This window comes from Podarcis raffonei, chromosome 7, assembly GCF_027172205.1.
Source record: "Podarcis raffonei isolate rPodRaf1 chromosome 7, rPodRaf1.pri, whole genome shotgun sequence".
NCBI lineage: Eukaryota > Metazoa > Chordata > Lepidosauria > Squamata > Lacertidae > Podarcis > Podarcis raffonei.
The window spans coordinates 67,026,006-67,042,049 of record NC_070608.1 but is presented as its reverse complement, the minus strand read 5'-3'; the positions used below and the strand labels follow the sequence as shown (position 1 = coordinate 67,042,049).

General features: G+C 40.7%; 1 protein-coding gene across 1 annotated transcript; it reads left to right on the top strand.

Annotated features, from left to right (window-relative positions):
• Window positions 1–4,706: 4,706 nt before the first annotated feature.
• On the top strand, window positions 4,707–15,279 carry LOC128417534 (serpin B3-like). The gene is made up of 7 exons (XM_053396328.1): window positions 4,707–4,777; window positions 6,070–6,253; window positions 10,768–10,914; window positions 11,595–11,712; window positions 12,122–12,273; window positions 13,291–13,458; window positions 14,908–15,279. The coding sequence occupies exons 1-7, from the start codon at window positions 4,707–4,709 to the stop codon at window positions 15,277–15,279; spliced, it is 1,212 nt and encodes a 403-aa protein (XP_053252303.1).
• The last annotated feature ends 765 nt before the right edge of the window (window positions 15,280–16,044 follow it).

Sequence of the window (16,044 nt, the reverse complement as noted above, 5' to 3'; positions counted from 1 at the left end):
TGACATCACGCGCATGCACAGAAGTGGCAAATCGCAACCCGTGCATGCACAGACGCGGGTTGCGTTTACTTCAGGATGCGAACGGGGCTCCAGAACGGATCCTGTTCGTATCCAGAGGTACCACTGTAGTTCAAGTAGCTGTTCAAGGGGCAAACTCCCTGGTGATTTCAATCTCACCTGATTCTACAGGCACACAAGCCTTGCTCTGCTCCTGGGTGTTTTCCACACTCAGAAAGGCACCACCATTTTCTCAAGTACACAGGGAAACACTGTCAGCACAATTTCTTTTTCCACCGCAAATTCATCAGAAGCCTGCTCCTTCTCTGGCTCCTCCTGGCCACACAGGAAACGGCTGCCTTTCTTGCAGGCACTAGTTTCTCTCCTAATTCCTGAAGAACGAATTCCCATTCAGCAGGAGCTGAATGTTCCTTGTGCATGCTCTCACGGACCTCAAATTCCTCCTGCTCCCCAATCCCAGGGAGCCTGGTCCTTCTCTGAGTCGTCGTCTTCCACTACAGCTTGCATCTCTTTGTAGTCTTGGCCCCTCTGCTGCTCGGCCATGTTCCGGACTTCCAGCAGGGCTCCTGGGTCACTTCCAACCCCTTGCAGCACTTCATAAGACAGGGATCTCACCTCGCATGTAGTCACTTTCCCCTCTTCACTCAGTTTCTTCCCCATTCTGTCAGCAGCTAGCCTGTTCTATCAAACTGCTGTACCTGTTGCTGGCTTTGCTGCTGGAATATTTGCTCAAAGCTCTGCCTTTTCTTCATTCTCTCAAGCTGCTCGCTCTGCTGCTCCCTCGTCAGTTATATCTGTGTGGCTATTCTAGCTTCCATTTTTTTACTTCAGGCACACCTAGCTGATGTTGTATTGCGTTTTTACTGTTTTTTTGTTGGGAGCCACCCAGAGTAGCTGGGGCAACCCAGTCAGATGGGCAACCTATAAATAATAAATACTTCTTCTTCTTAGCTCTCAGGCCTTTCTTCCAGGAACCACAGATCCCACTTCTAACACCAGTGTTGCACACCACCCCTTTCTCTACAGTGGTGCAAGATCTCAGGGGTCCAGGTGCTTATCCAGGGTTTGTGTTTCCTTCAGAAATGAGGGACAGTGGAGATTTTATTATATATGCCTTTATTTACCACACACACACATATTTATATATGCAAAGAGAAAGAAAAAGAGAGAGCACATATTTTTGGTTTTAAAAAAATTGGTGCCCATACTAATCTTTTGATAAAATTGCCATGTGTACCAGAAAAAAATGGCTATCATGGGAAACAAAGAAAAAGTGATGGTACTCCTTACCAGTGAGTACTAGCACTAAAAATCACTGACTCTATACTTGTTGTTATTATTAAATACAATAGCCACATGATTTAAAAGCAGATGGGAACATCCAGTTCTTTTAAGCTCACTTTAGAAACAGTGGTCCCCTGTGGTCCCCTGCTCATGTTTTCACTCTGTGGTAGTGGCAGGAGTGGGGATGTCAGAGCACAGGAAGCTGGCTGGGTGGCTGGAAGCTGATATTTACATTTCCCACAACGCCCAGCCTGCCATGGAAAGCTTACATTACATAATGAAGTTCTTGCCTAGCAACTTGTCTCTCTTAAACAACAACTGGAAAAGAACAACAAGACATTTCTGGCTCCCATTTAGACATGAATAACTCCATTGCCACCTAGTGACCAAACCATACAATGACACTGTCCAAACATTGTAGGAAGAAAAATGGCGGCTGACTTAGAGTTGCCATATGTCGAGAATTCCCTGGACATAAGCGGAATACTGCAGCCGCAAGCAGTGTCCAGTAGCCAAACAATTTAACCCCTGTGTTGCAAAAAATAGTCAGTAACATCCAAGCAACACGATGACCAAATACAATGATACGATATCAATATACACTCTTTATATAATATGAAATATATGAAATCGCATAAACAGAAAACTTATGAATCTCTGAAAGTCACAAAATATGCACTCTTAATGGATTCTCTTGAAAACATAAAACCAAAAAAACATAAGTCTTATAAGTCTCTGAAAGTCTTTGAAGACTATGCAAGTCTCTGAAAGAAGCAATAACAGTGATTCCGGATAGCAGTGTCCAGGCAGAAATTGTCGAAATGTCCAAGGAAATCTGGATGTATGGCAGGTGATGTTGGTGATTTTGCAAAACTTTTTGAAATATGGCAACCCTGAGCTGACTGGCACAGAAAAAAACTAACACTGGTTGTGTCCAAACACTCTCCAGCAGTGTGTGGGATGTATAATGAACGCTTTACCAGTCAATTCCCATCTAAGTCAAGTATTTTCTTCCTTGATATAAATGTTGTCTTCCTTGTTCCATGAAATGGGACTGCATCTTATCTTCAGAGGAGATGCCTAGTGTCATTCTGGGGCATTATCTAGAGTTGCGATACATCCAGGAATTCCCAGACATGTCCCCTTTTAGGGGCGCCCATCCAGGACATGGGTGGCGCTGTGGGTTAAACCACTGAGCCTAGGGCTTGCCAATTGGAAGGTCGGCCGTTCAAATCCCCGTGACGGGTTGAGCTCCCATTGCTCTGTCCCAGCTCCTGCTCACCTAGCAGTTCGAAAGCACGAAGTGCAAGTAGATAAATAGGTACCACTCCGGTGGGAAGGTAAATGGCGTTTCCGTGCGCTGCTCTTGTTCACCAGAAGCGGCTTAGTCATGCTGGCCACATGACCCAGAAGCTGTATGCCGGCTCCCTCGGCCAATAAAGCGAGATGAGTGCTTCAACCCCAGAGTTGGCCACAACTGAACCTAACAGTTAAGGGTCCTTTACCATTCTACATGCCCATCCAGGAGGGATTTTACATTTTAAAGCAGATGTCCTGGATTTGGTTCAGACTCGGGCTTTCGTGCAGGGGACCTGGGCACAGTTTCAGGCTCTGGCCCTCTGGGTGGGCAGAGGGGCGATTGGGCAATTGCCTTAAAAAAGCTCAACAACTTTTTGTGTCCAGATTTTTACCTCTTGAAATATGGCAACCCTAGCCACCACAATAAAGACTGGATAATTTACATGTTTCCAACTGTGCTGTCTAGTGATAGGTGGATGGTTAAATTGGAAATCTTAATTTTTGGCACTCTGGTTTGGTTTACATTATGACAGAATTTTTAATTTGTTGTTTACTGGACCTATTTAGATGATGTTGTAATATCTGCATATTGTCCGTCTTCTCTTTATTTTTATTATTTTGTTCCCAAGGTTTACACTCACGTAGACCTAACTATGCAGACATTATTTCTGCCCCACCCTCCTTTAGGTAGCACAAAACAAAATCAACAAATTGCAAATGAATCAAAACAGCTGAATAGCAACTAAAAATAATGTACAAATAGAGCAAACAAGGAATCCTGGCCAAATATACCCGAGTCCTCCTCATCCAAAGGTCTTGGGGGAGGGGGAAGTCCCATTGAGCAAGTGGAAATCCTTTTGCTGACCAAACACATTAACCGAATACTGTCCAGTGTGTACAAAGCCCTGTCATTTTTCACAGCACCAGAAGGCATTCAAAGGGAATTTGGGGAAAGAGGAAGCAACCCTCTGCATTTCTAGCCTAAAGGGACACCTATTCTTTCAACGGATTCCCATGGTAAAATAATATTGGCTTTAAGGGATAGTTTTATAATGGGGATGTTTTCAAGAGTCATTATTTGGAGTTCCGTGAGCACACTGACAATCCACAAACATCTTCATTGCTTTTTTTAAAAAAATAATATTTATTACTTTTAAACCTTACAAAAAGGAGAAAAGAAAAGAAAAAAAAGAAAAAGCAAAAGAAAGAAAAAACAATACAGTACAATATATAAACAATACACAACACAACATTAACACATTAAACAAAACGAGAGCAAAAACAATTCAAAAAACACACATCATACCATCTCAATACCCTCTCTTTCATTCCCTTGTTTCATCGACCTCCTCTCACCTCCCTTTTTGTATTCCATTTCTATTAATTATTTCAGCAGATCCTTTCCATCTTTCTCTATTTTCTGTCATATGGTTATCTTAACATATTTTAACCTTATTTTCCATTAATACTATAGTACTTATTTATGCTTAATTCATTATAACATTTCTACTAAAGCCATATAATTCCATTCCATCATTTTTCTAACACTCATTAATTTTACATTATTTCTATATATAGACTTTAAACTTTTTCCAATATTCTTCCACCGTCTCTTCTCCCTGGTCTCGGATTCTGCCAGTCTTTTCCGTCAGTTCCATATAGTCCATCAACCTGGTGATCTTCTGTCCGAGGCTCTTAACTCTTTTCCAAGTCCCTTCTGCAAATCTTCTTCATATTTATACATGCACTTGACTTTGTTTTCTCCTGATCTTGTTCTTATTTCCCTTCCTTTGATGCTGAAGAGTAGATCTCGGGGAAATTCCCACCTAGCAATGTTTTTATTCCTTCTCGACACACAAACATCTTCATTGCTGAAAGGGTGTGTTGTAATCCACTTGTTTGCAGCAGCCGAAATATATGTAATTATACAAAGTCATATCTGCAGCATATGTAGTCATCTGTGATGATTAGGTTTGATTATTACAAATGACCAGGTTTTGCCTCGCACTGTTTTCATTATGTAAATTTGTTTTAATCAATTTTTTTGCTGATTTAGAAATGCAAATCTGTTTAATGGTTGCGTGGGTGTAAGGAGATCCGTATAAATGCCAGCAGCTCAGTGGAGGAGAGCATCAGACTCACCTGCCAGCCTCTTATCATCGCAACTGAATCCAAGGTGAGTAGCTCTCTTCCCCCCCCCCAAGGCCAAATTAAAGTGGCAGGGAGGCTCTGTTGCAGTTCTCAAAATAGGGGTGCCCCTCTTCCCTCAAAAAAGGAATACATAAAATAAGGAACCAATATTATGCCCTTAAAGTCTAAAAAATTTATTATTAATAAGCTTCCATGGACTACAAAAAACAAAATAAAACAAAAATACTCTGAGCATGCTTAATTTAACACCACCAACCAAGTACCGAAAAAAACAAACAACCATTTTGGCAGCCCCCCAAACAGAAAGAAAATACTCCGAGCATTTGCAGGGGCGGTGTCAGGCTTTGGGGAATTTGATCCCTCCCACGGTGGCAGCCAAGAATCAGATAGACAATAAAAGTTCTTACCAATTAATTTATTCAATATTCACAGTGAGAGACAAAGGATGCAGTCTCCCCTAGATAATGGTGTTGCTCCAAGTAAAATCCCACCCCCTAGGTCTCTCCTGTTCTACTTCACCCCTGCGTTGGCCAATCTGAGCTTTCTGCCTCTGAGCTTTCTGTTCTACTATTCTCAATGCTTGCTTGGTCCTGGGGTGGTGGTGGTCACGAATGCTCTCCAAACGCAATGAGTCTGTCAGCTGTCTCTCCCCTGTTGCTTCTTCTTCTTCTTCCTGCTGTCCCTCTTCCAATATTTCCCAGCTTCTCCCCTCTGCAGCCTTTGAACTATGCCCTTCTGCAAACCACTGTTCTAAATCTATACTGTCCTCCTGTTTTCAGGAAGGTTCAGGAGGGGGGGTGGCCCCCCACCATTCCTCCTTAGTCCAGCCCCTGACAGGCGGACTCTGGTCTTTCAAATCTCAGCGGTGCTTTGTATGAGGTCAAAATTTGGCACGCTCCGCCTCTTGCCTTCCATTCTGTGCGTGCTCCATATTATAGCTGTGGCGTCCCCCTCAGCTTGGGGAACTGCTTGCACTGCCCTAAATCCGCCTCTGTTAAACTTACTTCCCATTATATGTTTTCATTACCTAATTTGGGATTGCCATAAGTCCGGGTTTTCCTGGACATGTCCTCTTTTTGGCGCCCAATGTGGCCCCTGGACAGATTTTTTGATTTTACATGAATTGTCTGGGTTTTTGAGTTTGTTGAGCTGGGTGGGGGCATGCGCATACTCAGGAGGCCAGACCCCTTCACAATAATTCTTTTATCCTAGGTAGTTCTTCAAAATTGTTTTTGATGAACGGGTATAGTAGCAGGAACAAAACATACACAGTATGCTAGAGCTTGTAAAAATTGACTCATTCTGGTCTTCCCTTAGGGCTTCTAATTCCATCATGACCACCTTGCCTGAAGCCAGTGCTAAATTTGCTGTTGAATTTTTCCACCGTGTGGCCCAAGAGCTCACAGATAACAATGTCTTGCTCTCCCCTGTGAACCTCATCCGGGCTCTAGGCCTGAGTGCTTATGCATCTGGAAATGAACAGGCAGCTGAGGTCGAGAAGGTGAGAATAATCAAACAGTAGAGCTGCAGACTTCAAACTAGGTTCGCTGGCAAATAGCTTCCCATCACTGGTCCACACCAATTATTACAGTTACAGTGGATCCTCGGGTTACATTGCCTTTGGGTAACGTAACTTTCGGGTTGTGACCACGGCAAACCTGGAAGTGTATACTTTCGGGTTTTGCCGCATGTCCATGCGCAGAAACAGTGCCTCTTCTTTCAGGGTGCGCATGGACCCCCAGAACGAATTAAATTCATATCCAGAGGGTCCACTGTATTGTTATAATCACAATTCATTTGAATTCCCCCTCCCCGTTTTCTTTTTCTTAATTAAACAAAAATTAGTATTAAACAAACCACCATCCACACATACAGAGGCACCAGATATCTATTTAATTACATTTAACTTTTAAGTCATTTCAGTTCTTAAACTGAATTATAGTGATTATAACAAATTATAGTGAATTATGGTGTTTGTAACAAGTTTCCATGTGCACTTAGAGGCCCATAACTACTCTTGATGCTGCATATGTAATAAAACTATCCCAGGCTGATTGAAAAGCAGTGATTTTCTTGTCTGTTCAACTCTCTCACACATGGGTTGTGTCAGTTTGTCCATTAATATTAGGTCCCATAGTTGTGAGATCCAGATATAAACTGCATTTAGAGTCTTGCAGTCTTGCAATAGTAAGGTAAGCAACGAGATTGTTCTGGGAAAGTTGTTGATCAGTTTCTGAAAATTATTATAGAAATGCTATTTCTGAATCCAAAGGGATTCCTCATATGTACTGAGCCTATTTGATTATTTTTTCAATCTGAACATTTACTTTCTCATTACAATCCTAAAGTAGCATCTTAAACAAGGATGTCTTAGAATGTGCATGCCTGGAAGAAAGGCTGTGTACAAAAGCTGATAAATGTGTAGAAATGTAATCGCTTCATAGACAATATATGTAGGGCTGCATACATCTGGAAAATCCTGGACACAGCCAGGATTCGTCCATTGAAAATGGTGTGCATGCAATCTGTTTCTCAAATAGGTCAAAATGTCTGGGGAAACCAGATTTTTGGGGGGCCAAATTTCCCCCACCCAAAATAGCTAACAAACTTCTTTTTCTTTGGAGATTTTGCAAAAAAGAAAAAGGAAAGGAAACATTTTGTGTCCGGATTTTGAAATATCGCAACCCGAAATATATGTATATGTAGAAAATATCCCTTTCCTCTGTTTCTCAATCCCAATGTGACTTGTTCCTATCAACTGAACGTAATATTAACTCAAACTTCAGGTTGCCTGAAGCCCAATGGATGTTTGCATCATTAATTTGGCATGGTTGAGATATGATGTTCCAAACATGTCAAATCATTTGCATGTTTGAGATGCAAGCAGAGATCTGCTCTGTGTTTGATTGACAGTGACACCTTGTGGTGTATGAGACCTAGGAAACCATATATTTCAAGTTCTTAAGTGCTGCTGTTATTTTGCCTATGCAACTGAAGCCGTGTTACCATTTCATTCAAGGTCCTTCACTGGGATGAAGTGAAGGAGAGTGACAAAACCAGAAACAGTAGATATCTGGAAGCAGCCAAAAGTCTTGGACGTTCATCAACCAGATTAAGAACTTCAAATGTACGTACAAGATTGCTTGAATAAAGTTTAGGAGTATTCTCCCTATCCCCTAAATCCAAGTGGCTTATTAGCATCTTCTCCTGTTTAAACTCAACATCAAATTCCGTGCCTTTTGGGGGAAAATATATTTGAAGGAAGAGGATTCAATCAATCCTTCGCATGAGAGTGCAGACATCATTTCCACAAATGCACTTGCAGCAAAATAGTCAAATGTAAAACTCAAGTGAAACAGGCACAAGAATATACAAATATCTGCATCTTCCTCTGCAGTATTAGTGCAATCTTGGGCAGTATTTAACTAAATAATTGCAGAAATGAAACGATCTTTGCTTGTGCACTGGGATTGCCACCCTCCTCCCCAGGCATATCCCAAATATGCCACCCCCAAATCTGCTCCAGAGGGTTAAAGCTGGGACCAGAACAGATTTGGTGGGCACAGGTGAAAAGAGGGAGGAAATTCCCATGTGCAAGTGGAAGTTATTCTGCTCATACAAGGAGATAATTAGCACTAAGTTGAATGCAGCCCTTGGTTTATGGGACGTTTTGAAAGGTTTATGTGTTTTTATGCCAATGAAGATTTTTAAAAATCATTTTTATTGATTTCCCAATAAAAAACATCCAGTTAAAATATCCAATCATAATACTCCAATTAAAATAAAAAAGACCAAATTATAGTTCAAATTATAATTATTAATTTTTCGGAGCTGCCCACAGTCTGGATCTCTGAAGCATATCTCCACATCTCTTTGTAAATTATATTTTATTAATTTTCCATACATTTATACCACATTAACAATTTGCATTAAACTTTTCGGTTTTTTGACTTCCTTCGGCTTCTCTGCCAATCATTCAAATTCTGATTTTTTTTAAATACACATTTCCAAATTTTAGTATTGCCTTTATACCGTTCCCCCTCTTATATTTTGCTTTTTTACAATATTTCTTATTCTGTTACAGAGCTTCTTTAAATGCCACTAACGTTATTCCATTATCACTTATACATTCCCAGTATTCTACTAATTTTCTCCAGTCCTCGATGAATTTTTGATCTCGTTGATATCTAATCTTCCCAGTCAGTTTATCAAGTTCTGCATAGTCCATCAGCTTCGTTCTCCATTCCTCCAACGTTGGTATTTGTTCTTGTTTCCATTTCTGGGCCAGTAGTATTCTTGCCACTGTCACTGCATATTGGAAAATTTTGTAGTCCTTTCTATTTATTTCATTACCAACAATTCCTAAGAGAAAAGCCTCTGGTTTCTTAACAAATGTATATTTCAACATTTTTTTCAGCTCATTATATATCAATTCCCAGAAGCTTTTCCCTTTCTTGCATTCCCACCACATATGAAAAAATGTACCATCTTTTTCTTTACATTTCCAACACTTCTTACATGTTTTGTACATTTTTGCAAGTTTTACTGGTGTAATATACCATCTATATATCATTTTCATAACATTTTCCTTTAATGCAGTACATGCAGTAAATTTAATACTTTCATTCCATAGTTTTATCCAATCGTTAAATTGTATATTGTGTCCAATATCTCTGGCCCATTTTATCATAACTGATTTAACTTCTTCATCCTTTGTATGCCATTCCAACAATATCTTATACATTTTGGATAAGATTTTATATTCATTATTTATTATTTCTATTTGAAATTTAGAATCCTTCTCTGCATATCCATATTCTTTAAGATCTTTCTTAAACATTTCATTTATTTGGAAATAATGTAGCCAATCATACACAAACTCTTTCACTTCTTCATAAGGTTTCATTTTCCATTTCCCCCCTTCTTTAATAATCAAATTTCCATATGTAATCCAATTCTTTCTCATATTAATTTTTTTAACAGTCATAACCTCTAACGGAGACAACCAGTGTGGAATTTTTGCTTCCAGAATTTTTGCTTCCAGTATCTCCACATCTCAGTCCTGCCTCTCCTGGTTGTTTCCATATTTTCCACATCTCAATTTTGACGCTTTATAATTCTCTGTCCCTGAGTCCACGATTCTCAATCTTCTGCCAATGAAGATTTCTTATTCCTTTCCTCTAACTCAGCAATGTCCAACAGGTCGACCGCGATCAACACGTAGATCACCTGCGTGATCCTTGTCAATCACGGTTGATTGCGGGCAAGTAACGTCCCCGCCCCCGTCCCATATAAACCTCAGAAACTCTGTCTACCCCCCAAAAAAACTCTACAACTGTCCACTCTCCTCCCAAAAGAAGCTCAACAACTCTGGCCAACCCCCCCCCAAATGCCCGCTCCTCCCTGCTCCAATGACAATGGGTAGATCACTGCCAGTTAATTTATACTGGGAGTAGATCGCAGTTTCTTAGGAGTTGGATGCGCCTGCCCTAACTGAACTGGAATTGAAGAACCTATTGACGGAGATGTTTCATTGCAGGCACAGAATAAAGGTGCTAGCTGTCCCAATCCAAAAACCCATCTTAAACCATCACATTTAAAACCTTGTGACAGCAGATGAGACATTTGCCACACACCTCCTTGCTCTGAGCCTGAGCCACTTTGCCATAATGCCTAAGTTGTGAAACACTTGGGAAGTTTGATCTAGATCAATGTTACAGATATAGTGACCGACCCGAGGTCATCCGGTGAATTTCACTGCTGGGCAGGGGTTTTAAATCTGGATTTGTGTGTTTCCTTCCAACTTTTCACTGGATCTTATAGTAATACATTGCGTGAAATCATCTGAAACTCTTGCACGTTAGGAGCTGCTGTAACTGAGCGCTTTGCCAATAAAGAATTAAAAATCCGGGCGCTTGGCCTTGTTGGTTTGCATGTATTCGGGACACAGAGAAGTTAATAATGAGATTAGCAGCCAAGTGTCTTGAGAATTAACCTTCTATTTTGAATCCTTAGGATGTTCCTTGCTATGAGTGTGAGAAGCCTGAAGGAATCCATACGGCATTCAGCAAAATCCTCGCAACTCTTAATGAGCCCAGCAGCAACTATACCCTGAGCTTTGCCAACAAGCTCTATGGAAACAAGGACATTGCCTTCATCCAGGTAACTCTAATTTTGGCCCCTATGGGTGCTCCATTGCACCGCAAGAACCAAGTGCACATTGCAACCTGCAATTGACTGTATTCTACATAAATGGGTTCATCATCTACTGGTGTCTATCAAACCTGTGCCTCATTCCCAGGCCACCAGAGGGAACTATTACAGTAATGATTACCTGTTGCATGAAGTACTCCACAACTAAAATCCAGTGTTCTGAAAGTAGGGAAGGACCCGCAAATCTAAGGTAGTTAAACAATACCAGTGGTTAAGAAGGAAGCCTATCAATAAAAATCTCTGCTGGCTTCCAGAAGGCTATCAATAACATTTCTATTATGCAAAACCTGAAGCTGTACTTCTAATACAGTGGTCCCTCGGGTTACATACGCTTCAGGTTACAGACTCCGCTAACTAAGAAATAGTGCTTCAGGTTAAGAACTTTGCTTCAGGTTGAGAACAGAAATCATGCTCCGGCGGCATGGCAGCAGCAGGAGGCCCCATTAGCTAAAGTGGTGCTTCAAGTTAAGAACAGTTTCAGGTTAAGAACGGACCTCCGGAATGAATTAAATACTTAACCCGAGGTACCACTGTATTCTCAAATCAGAGACGAACCTGCATGTTATAACCGATTTGTTATTCTTTTATATTTACTGATACATGGATTCAGTTTTTCTAATTCTGTCCAGAAATTCATATTCTGTGCTCTGAAACTGTACCTGACTGAAGTGGATGGAGTTGATTTGCACAATGCCCCTGAGGATGTGAGGAGACTCATCAACCTTTGGGTTGAAATCCATACACATGGTAAGACCACACAATGTACTAACAAATTCTTCCTGACTTAACTTTTGTGAAAGGAAAGCTTCTAATTGTTGTTCCTCGTTTGAGTGATCAAAAAATCAGCATATAAATCTTTCTTACTCTCCAAGAATAACTTAAGAAACCATTGTCGCCTCTGATGTCCTCCAAACATGGTAAAAGGAAAACTGGTGCTCGTGATATTTTATTTGCTTCTTAAAGCACCCCAAAGGACCACTCAGGGTATAATTAAGTACTTAATCTAATTAATCTACTCAAGCTGCTCCAGTTACCCTCCATAAATAGCTAGCATACATGTTGTATACTCCTTTTTATTTGAAGTGATACTATGGAATATAATATTTAAAAAACCTTAATATTTTTCTTAACCCTATTATATCCATTTCTTTGCTAGGTAAAATCAAGGATCTTCTCCCCAAGGACAACTTTGATTGCTTTGCTCAGCTACTGCTGGTGAATGCTCTCTACTTCAAAGGACAATGGGAAGTGAAATTTGACAAAGAGCTCACAGAAGAAGCCCCGTTTTACCCACATCATGCAGATGAGGTGAGTTGTAAATATATGTCTAGCTTCCTTGCTTCTGTTGTGCAGAGACAATGAGAGCAAGCAGGTGGGTAGCCTTGCAACTTCCGAATTGAAGAAGAGAAGAAGAAGAGTTTGGATTTGATATCCCGTCTTTCACTCCCTTTAAGGAGTCTCAAAGCGGCTAACATTCTCCTTTCCCCTCCTCCCCCACAACAAACACTCTGTGAGGTGAGTGGGGCTGAGAGACTTCAGAGAAGTGTGACTAGCCCAAGGTCACCCAGCAGCTGCATGTGGAGGAGCAGAGACGTGAACCCAGTTCCCCAGATTACGAGTCCACCGCTCTTAACCACTACACCACACTGGCTCTCAAATTGCCTGATTTTCGTGGGAGTTCAGTTGCCCCAATAGCGTCTCGATGGAAGTCACTTGAAATACTTGATGCAAGGAAGGCTCTGCAATGCTGAACTGCCACCACCCTTTTTAGATGATGGCTCCCACACAACTAGGCTTAGATGTTGTTACCATGAGTAACAACAGAGTTTCACTTGGCCACTAACCACCAGTCTCATTATTTCAATGAAGGAAGAGGATAACTTATTTTAGCAGGATTGATGCTGAAATCTTGGAAGAGAAAAATCTGCTGTCTTCATTCTGGGAGTTTGATGGAATCATGTAGCCTTGCAAAGAACTAGAAGGCTCACTACTTCTTGCATTTTAGAGCGGCGATCCTTACCATTATATTTCTTCCAGATTTATTCATTCAGGATAAACAGAAGATATTGGGCCTCTCCCCTCAATCTTGCATATCTTCTTCTTCTTCTTCCAAGGGGGCTTCTAAAAAAAAAAAAGATGTGCTTGACAGATGGCGCCCATTTTATCCATCTCTCCCTTTTTCAGCAAACCAGAGGCAGTCTCTTGGGGTGGAAATCTCACCTTTATAACTTGGATATTCAGAATCAGGGGAAGGAAGGAACCTCCTAAAGCAAAATAAGTTCCTTTGCTCTTTTTAAATATTTACTCCTTTTCTTTTCTTTACAGAAGGATTGTCATACCGTGCAGCTGATGCACAGGAAAGGTGTCTACAATGCAGGGACAATTGACCTATGCAATGTTCAAGTCCAGGTTCTTGAGATTCCCTACAAAAACAATGAAATGAGCTTGTTTGTACTGCTCCCAGTAGACTGCAGTGTGGAGGCTCTTCAACAGGTAAATCATATTCCTGCTCCTATGCCGACAACAACAACAATTTATTATTTATACCCCGCTCATCTGGCTGGGTTTCCCCAGCCACTCTGGGTGGCTCCCAACAGAACATTAAAAACACGATAAAACACCAAACACTAAAAACGTCTCTAAACAGGGCTGCCTTCAGATGTCTTCTAAAAGTCAGATGGTTGTTTTTTTTGTTTTGTTTTTTACTAATCTTTTTATTGATATTTTGGAAACGACATCAAACAATACAAAAAAGAAAAAAGACTGAAAAGAAGAAAAGCAAGCAAACAAACAAACAACAACAACAACAACGCCTATAAACATAAAACAAACAAACCAACATAACATCACTCAATTGACTTCCTTCCATCTCAGTTTAGGCAAAATAAACTCATAGCTTATCTGCAGATTGTATTATATCAGCTCTTTACATCGCAGGTTTTAGATTCCGCCCACTGTGATTTTGGTAATACCTAGATTGATTTCAATGTAACTTACAAATTTACTTCAGTCGTTCGTAAACTTAACGATTTTTTGATGCCTAATTTTTTGTGACATTCTAGCTAATTCTATATACTCATATAATTTCATTTGCCATTCTCTAATGGTGGGGATATTGGAAGTTTTCCAGTTTTGCGCTAACAAAATCCTGGCGGCCACCATTGCATATTGAAAGAATGTTTGGTCTTCATTTTTGATCTCCTCTCCGATCATACCTAAAAGGAACGCTTCAGGTCTTTGGGGGAAGGTGTATTTCAGTATTCTTTTTAATTCATCGTAAATTTGTCCCCAAAATCTTTTCACTTCGTCACAGGTCCACCACATGTGAAAGAAATTACCCTCTTTAGTTTTACATTTCCAGCATGTGCTGTCTCCGGTCTTATACATCTTCCCCAGTTTTGCCGGGGTGATGTACCAATGATACATCATTTTCTCCATATTTTCTCGGAGAGCAGCACATGCTGTGTAAAAGTCAGATGGTTGTTTATTTCCTCAACATCTGATGGGAGGGCATTCTACAGGGCGGTGCCACTACCGAGAAGGCCCTCTGCCTGGTTCTCTGTAACCTCACTTCTCGCAGTGAGAGAACCACCAGAAGGCCCTCAGTGCTGGACCTCAGTGTTCGGGCGGAACTATGGGGGTGGAGACGCTCCTTCAGGTATACTGGGCTGAGGCCATTTAGGGCTTTAAAGGTCAGCACCAACACTTTGAATTGTGCTTGGAAGTGTACTGGGAGCCAATGTAGGTCTTTCAGGACCGGTGTTATATGGTCTCGGCGGCCACTAATATCCATGATGCTCTTCTCCATAACACTTACATGGATTTAATAATATTGTTGTGAAAGGACGTACTATTACCTACTTATCTATTGTGGTCACCATTGCTTTGATTCAACCAGGGACTGAAATGAGATCACTGCCATTTCTGTGTTTGTTCCTCTAGCTGGAAGGTGGACTAAGCCATGAGCATCTTCTTGACTTATCCTGTGATCTGAAGCCCGTAGAGGTGGAAGTGGCTCTTCCCAAGTTCAGCTCAGAGAAGAGAACTGAAATCGACTTGGTTGATCGAAAAAAGGGAGATTTCTCTGGAGCAACTACAACAGAGAACGTGGTTCTGACTCAGTTTATCCACAATGCTCTATTTGAGGTTGATGAGGAGGGTGGTGAAGAAGCAGAGGCAGTCCATTGCCCCAAGGATAGGCGTCCACGTCGGGAACCTGTGGAGATTCTAGCTAACCATCCTTTCCTCTTTTATGTCCTTCACAAATGCACCCAAAGCATACTTGTTTTCGGCAGATTTGCAAAACCACAATAAAGGAAGATTTCTGATTCGCGGAACAAAGTCAGTGGAAAACAGATATAGGAAATGCTTTATGTGCCTCATATTCTTTGGTCAGAGAAAACTCTCTTTTTTTGGTGGTGGGCCTACTTTTCATGGTATGTTAATGGTTTTTTAAAGGATTGCTACCCTGCCTCTTTGCAATACCTTCTTCAGTCATTTTACATTTTTTTGAAGAATATCTTTCCACCCAGGACTCAGCAAGACTGCTAAAGAAAAGGTGATATATATGTGTTGTATGTGCGATATAGCATTGTGCCACCAGATGGAGGCCCGTGTTTCTCTAGCTATTTCCCCTTTTTTAAATTTACAACGCTTTAAACTGAAAGCCTTCTTTGGTGTTTCTAGATCCAGCCCTGAGCTCTGAATATTGCCCTAGCTTTTGAACAGATATCCAAGACTTCAGAGCAACCACCTAAACAGAAATGCCTATGTTCTGAAAGGAATTTTTTAAACAATGTGTTTGAATTTTTGCACAAAATACTCTAAGAACTTATAATAATATAAAACATAAAAAATGTAAAAAGGAGAGAATATATATTCTTTCCTCCTTTCATATATATATATATATATATATATATATATATATATATATATATATGAGAATGAGAGAATCAGAGTAAGTCCACTTGGTTGATAGTTGGTCTCCTGTGTAATCTGCAGTTTTAGTTCTGTTCAGTTCTCCCCGTCCTCACAATATAGCACTGTGATGAAAGAAACTGCACTTATTTGTACCTCAGT

Excerpts from the sequence above, each read along its gene's own strand:
- LOC128417534 (XM_053396328.1), top strand. The coding sequence starts at position 4,707 with ATGCCAGCAGCTCAGTGGAGGAGAGCATCAGACTCACCTGCCAGCCTC. Across the intron at positions 6,254-10,767 it reads AGGCAGCTGAGGTCGAGAAG|GATGTTCCTTGCTATGAGTG; the intron begins GTGAGAATAATC and ends TTGAATCCTTAG. Across the intron at positions 11,713-12,121 it reads GGTTGAAATCCATACACATG|GTAAAATCAAGGATCTTCTC; the intron begins GTAAGACCACAC and ends TTTCTTTGCTAG.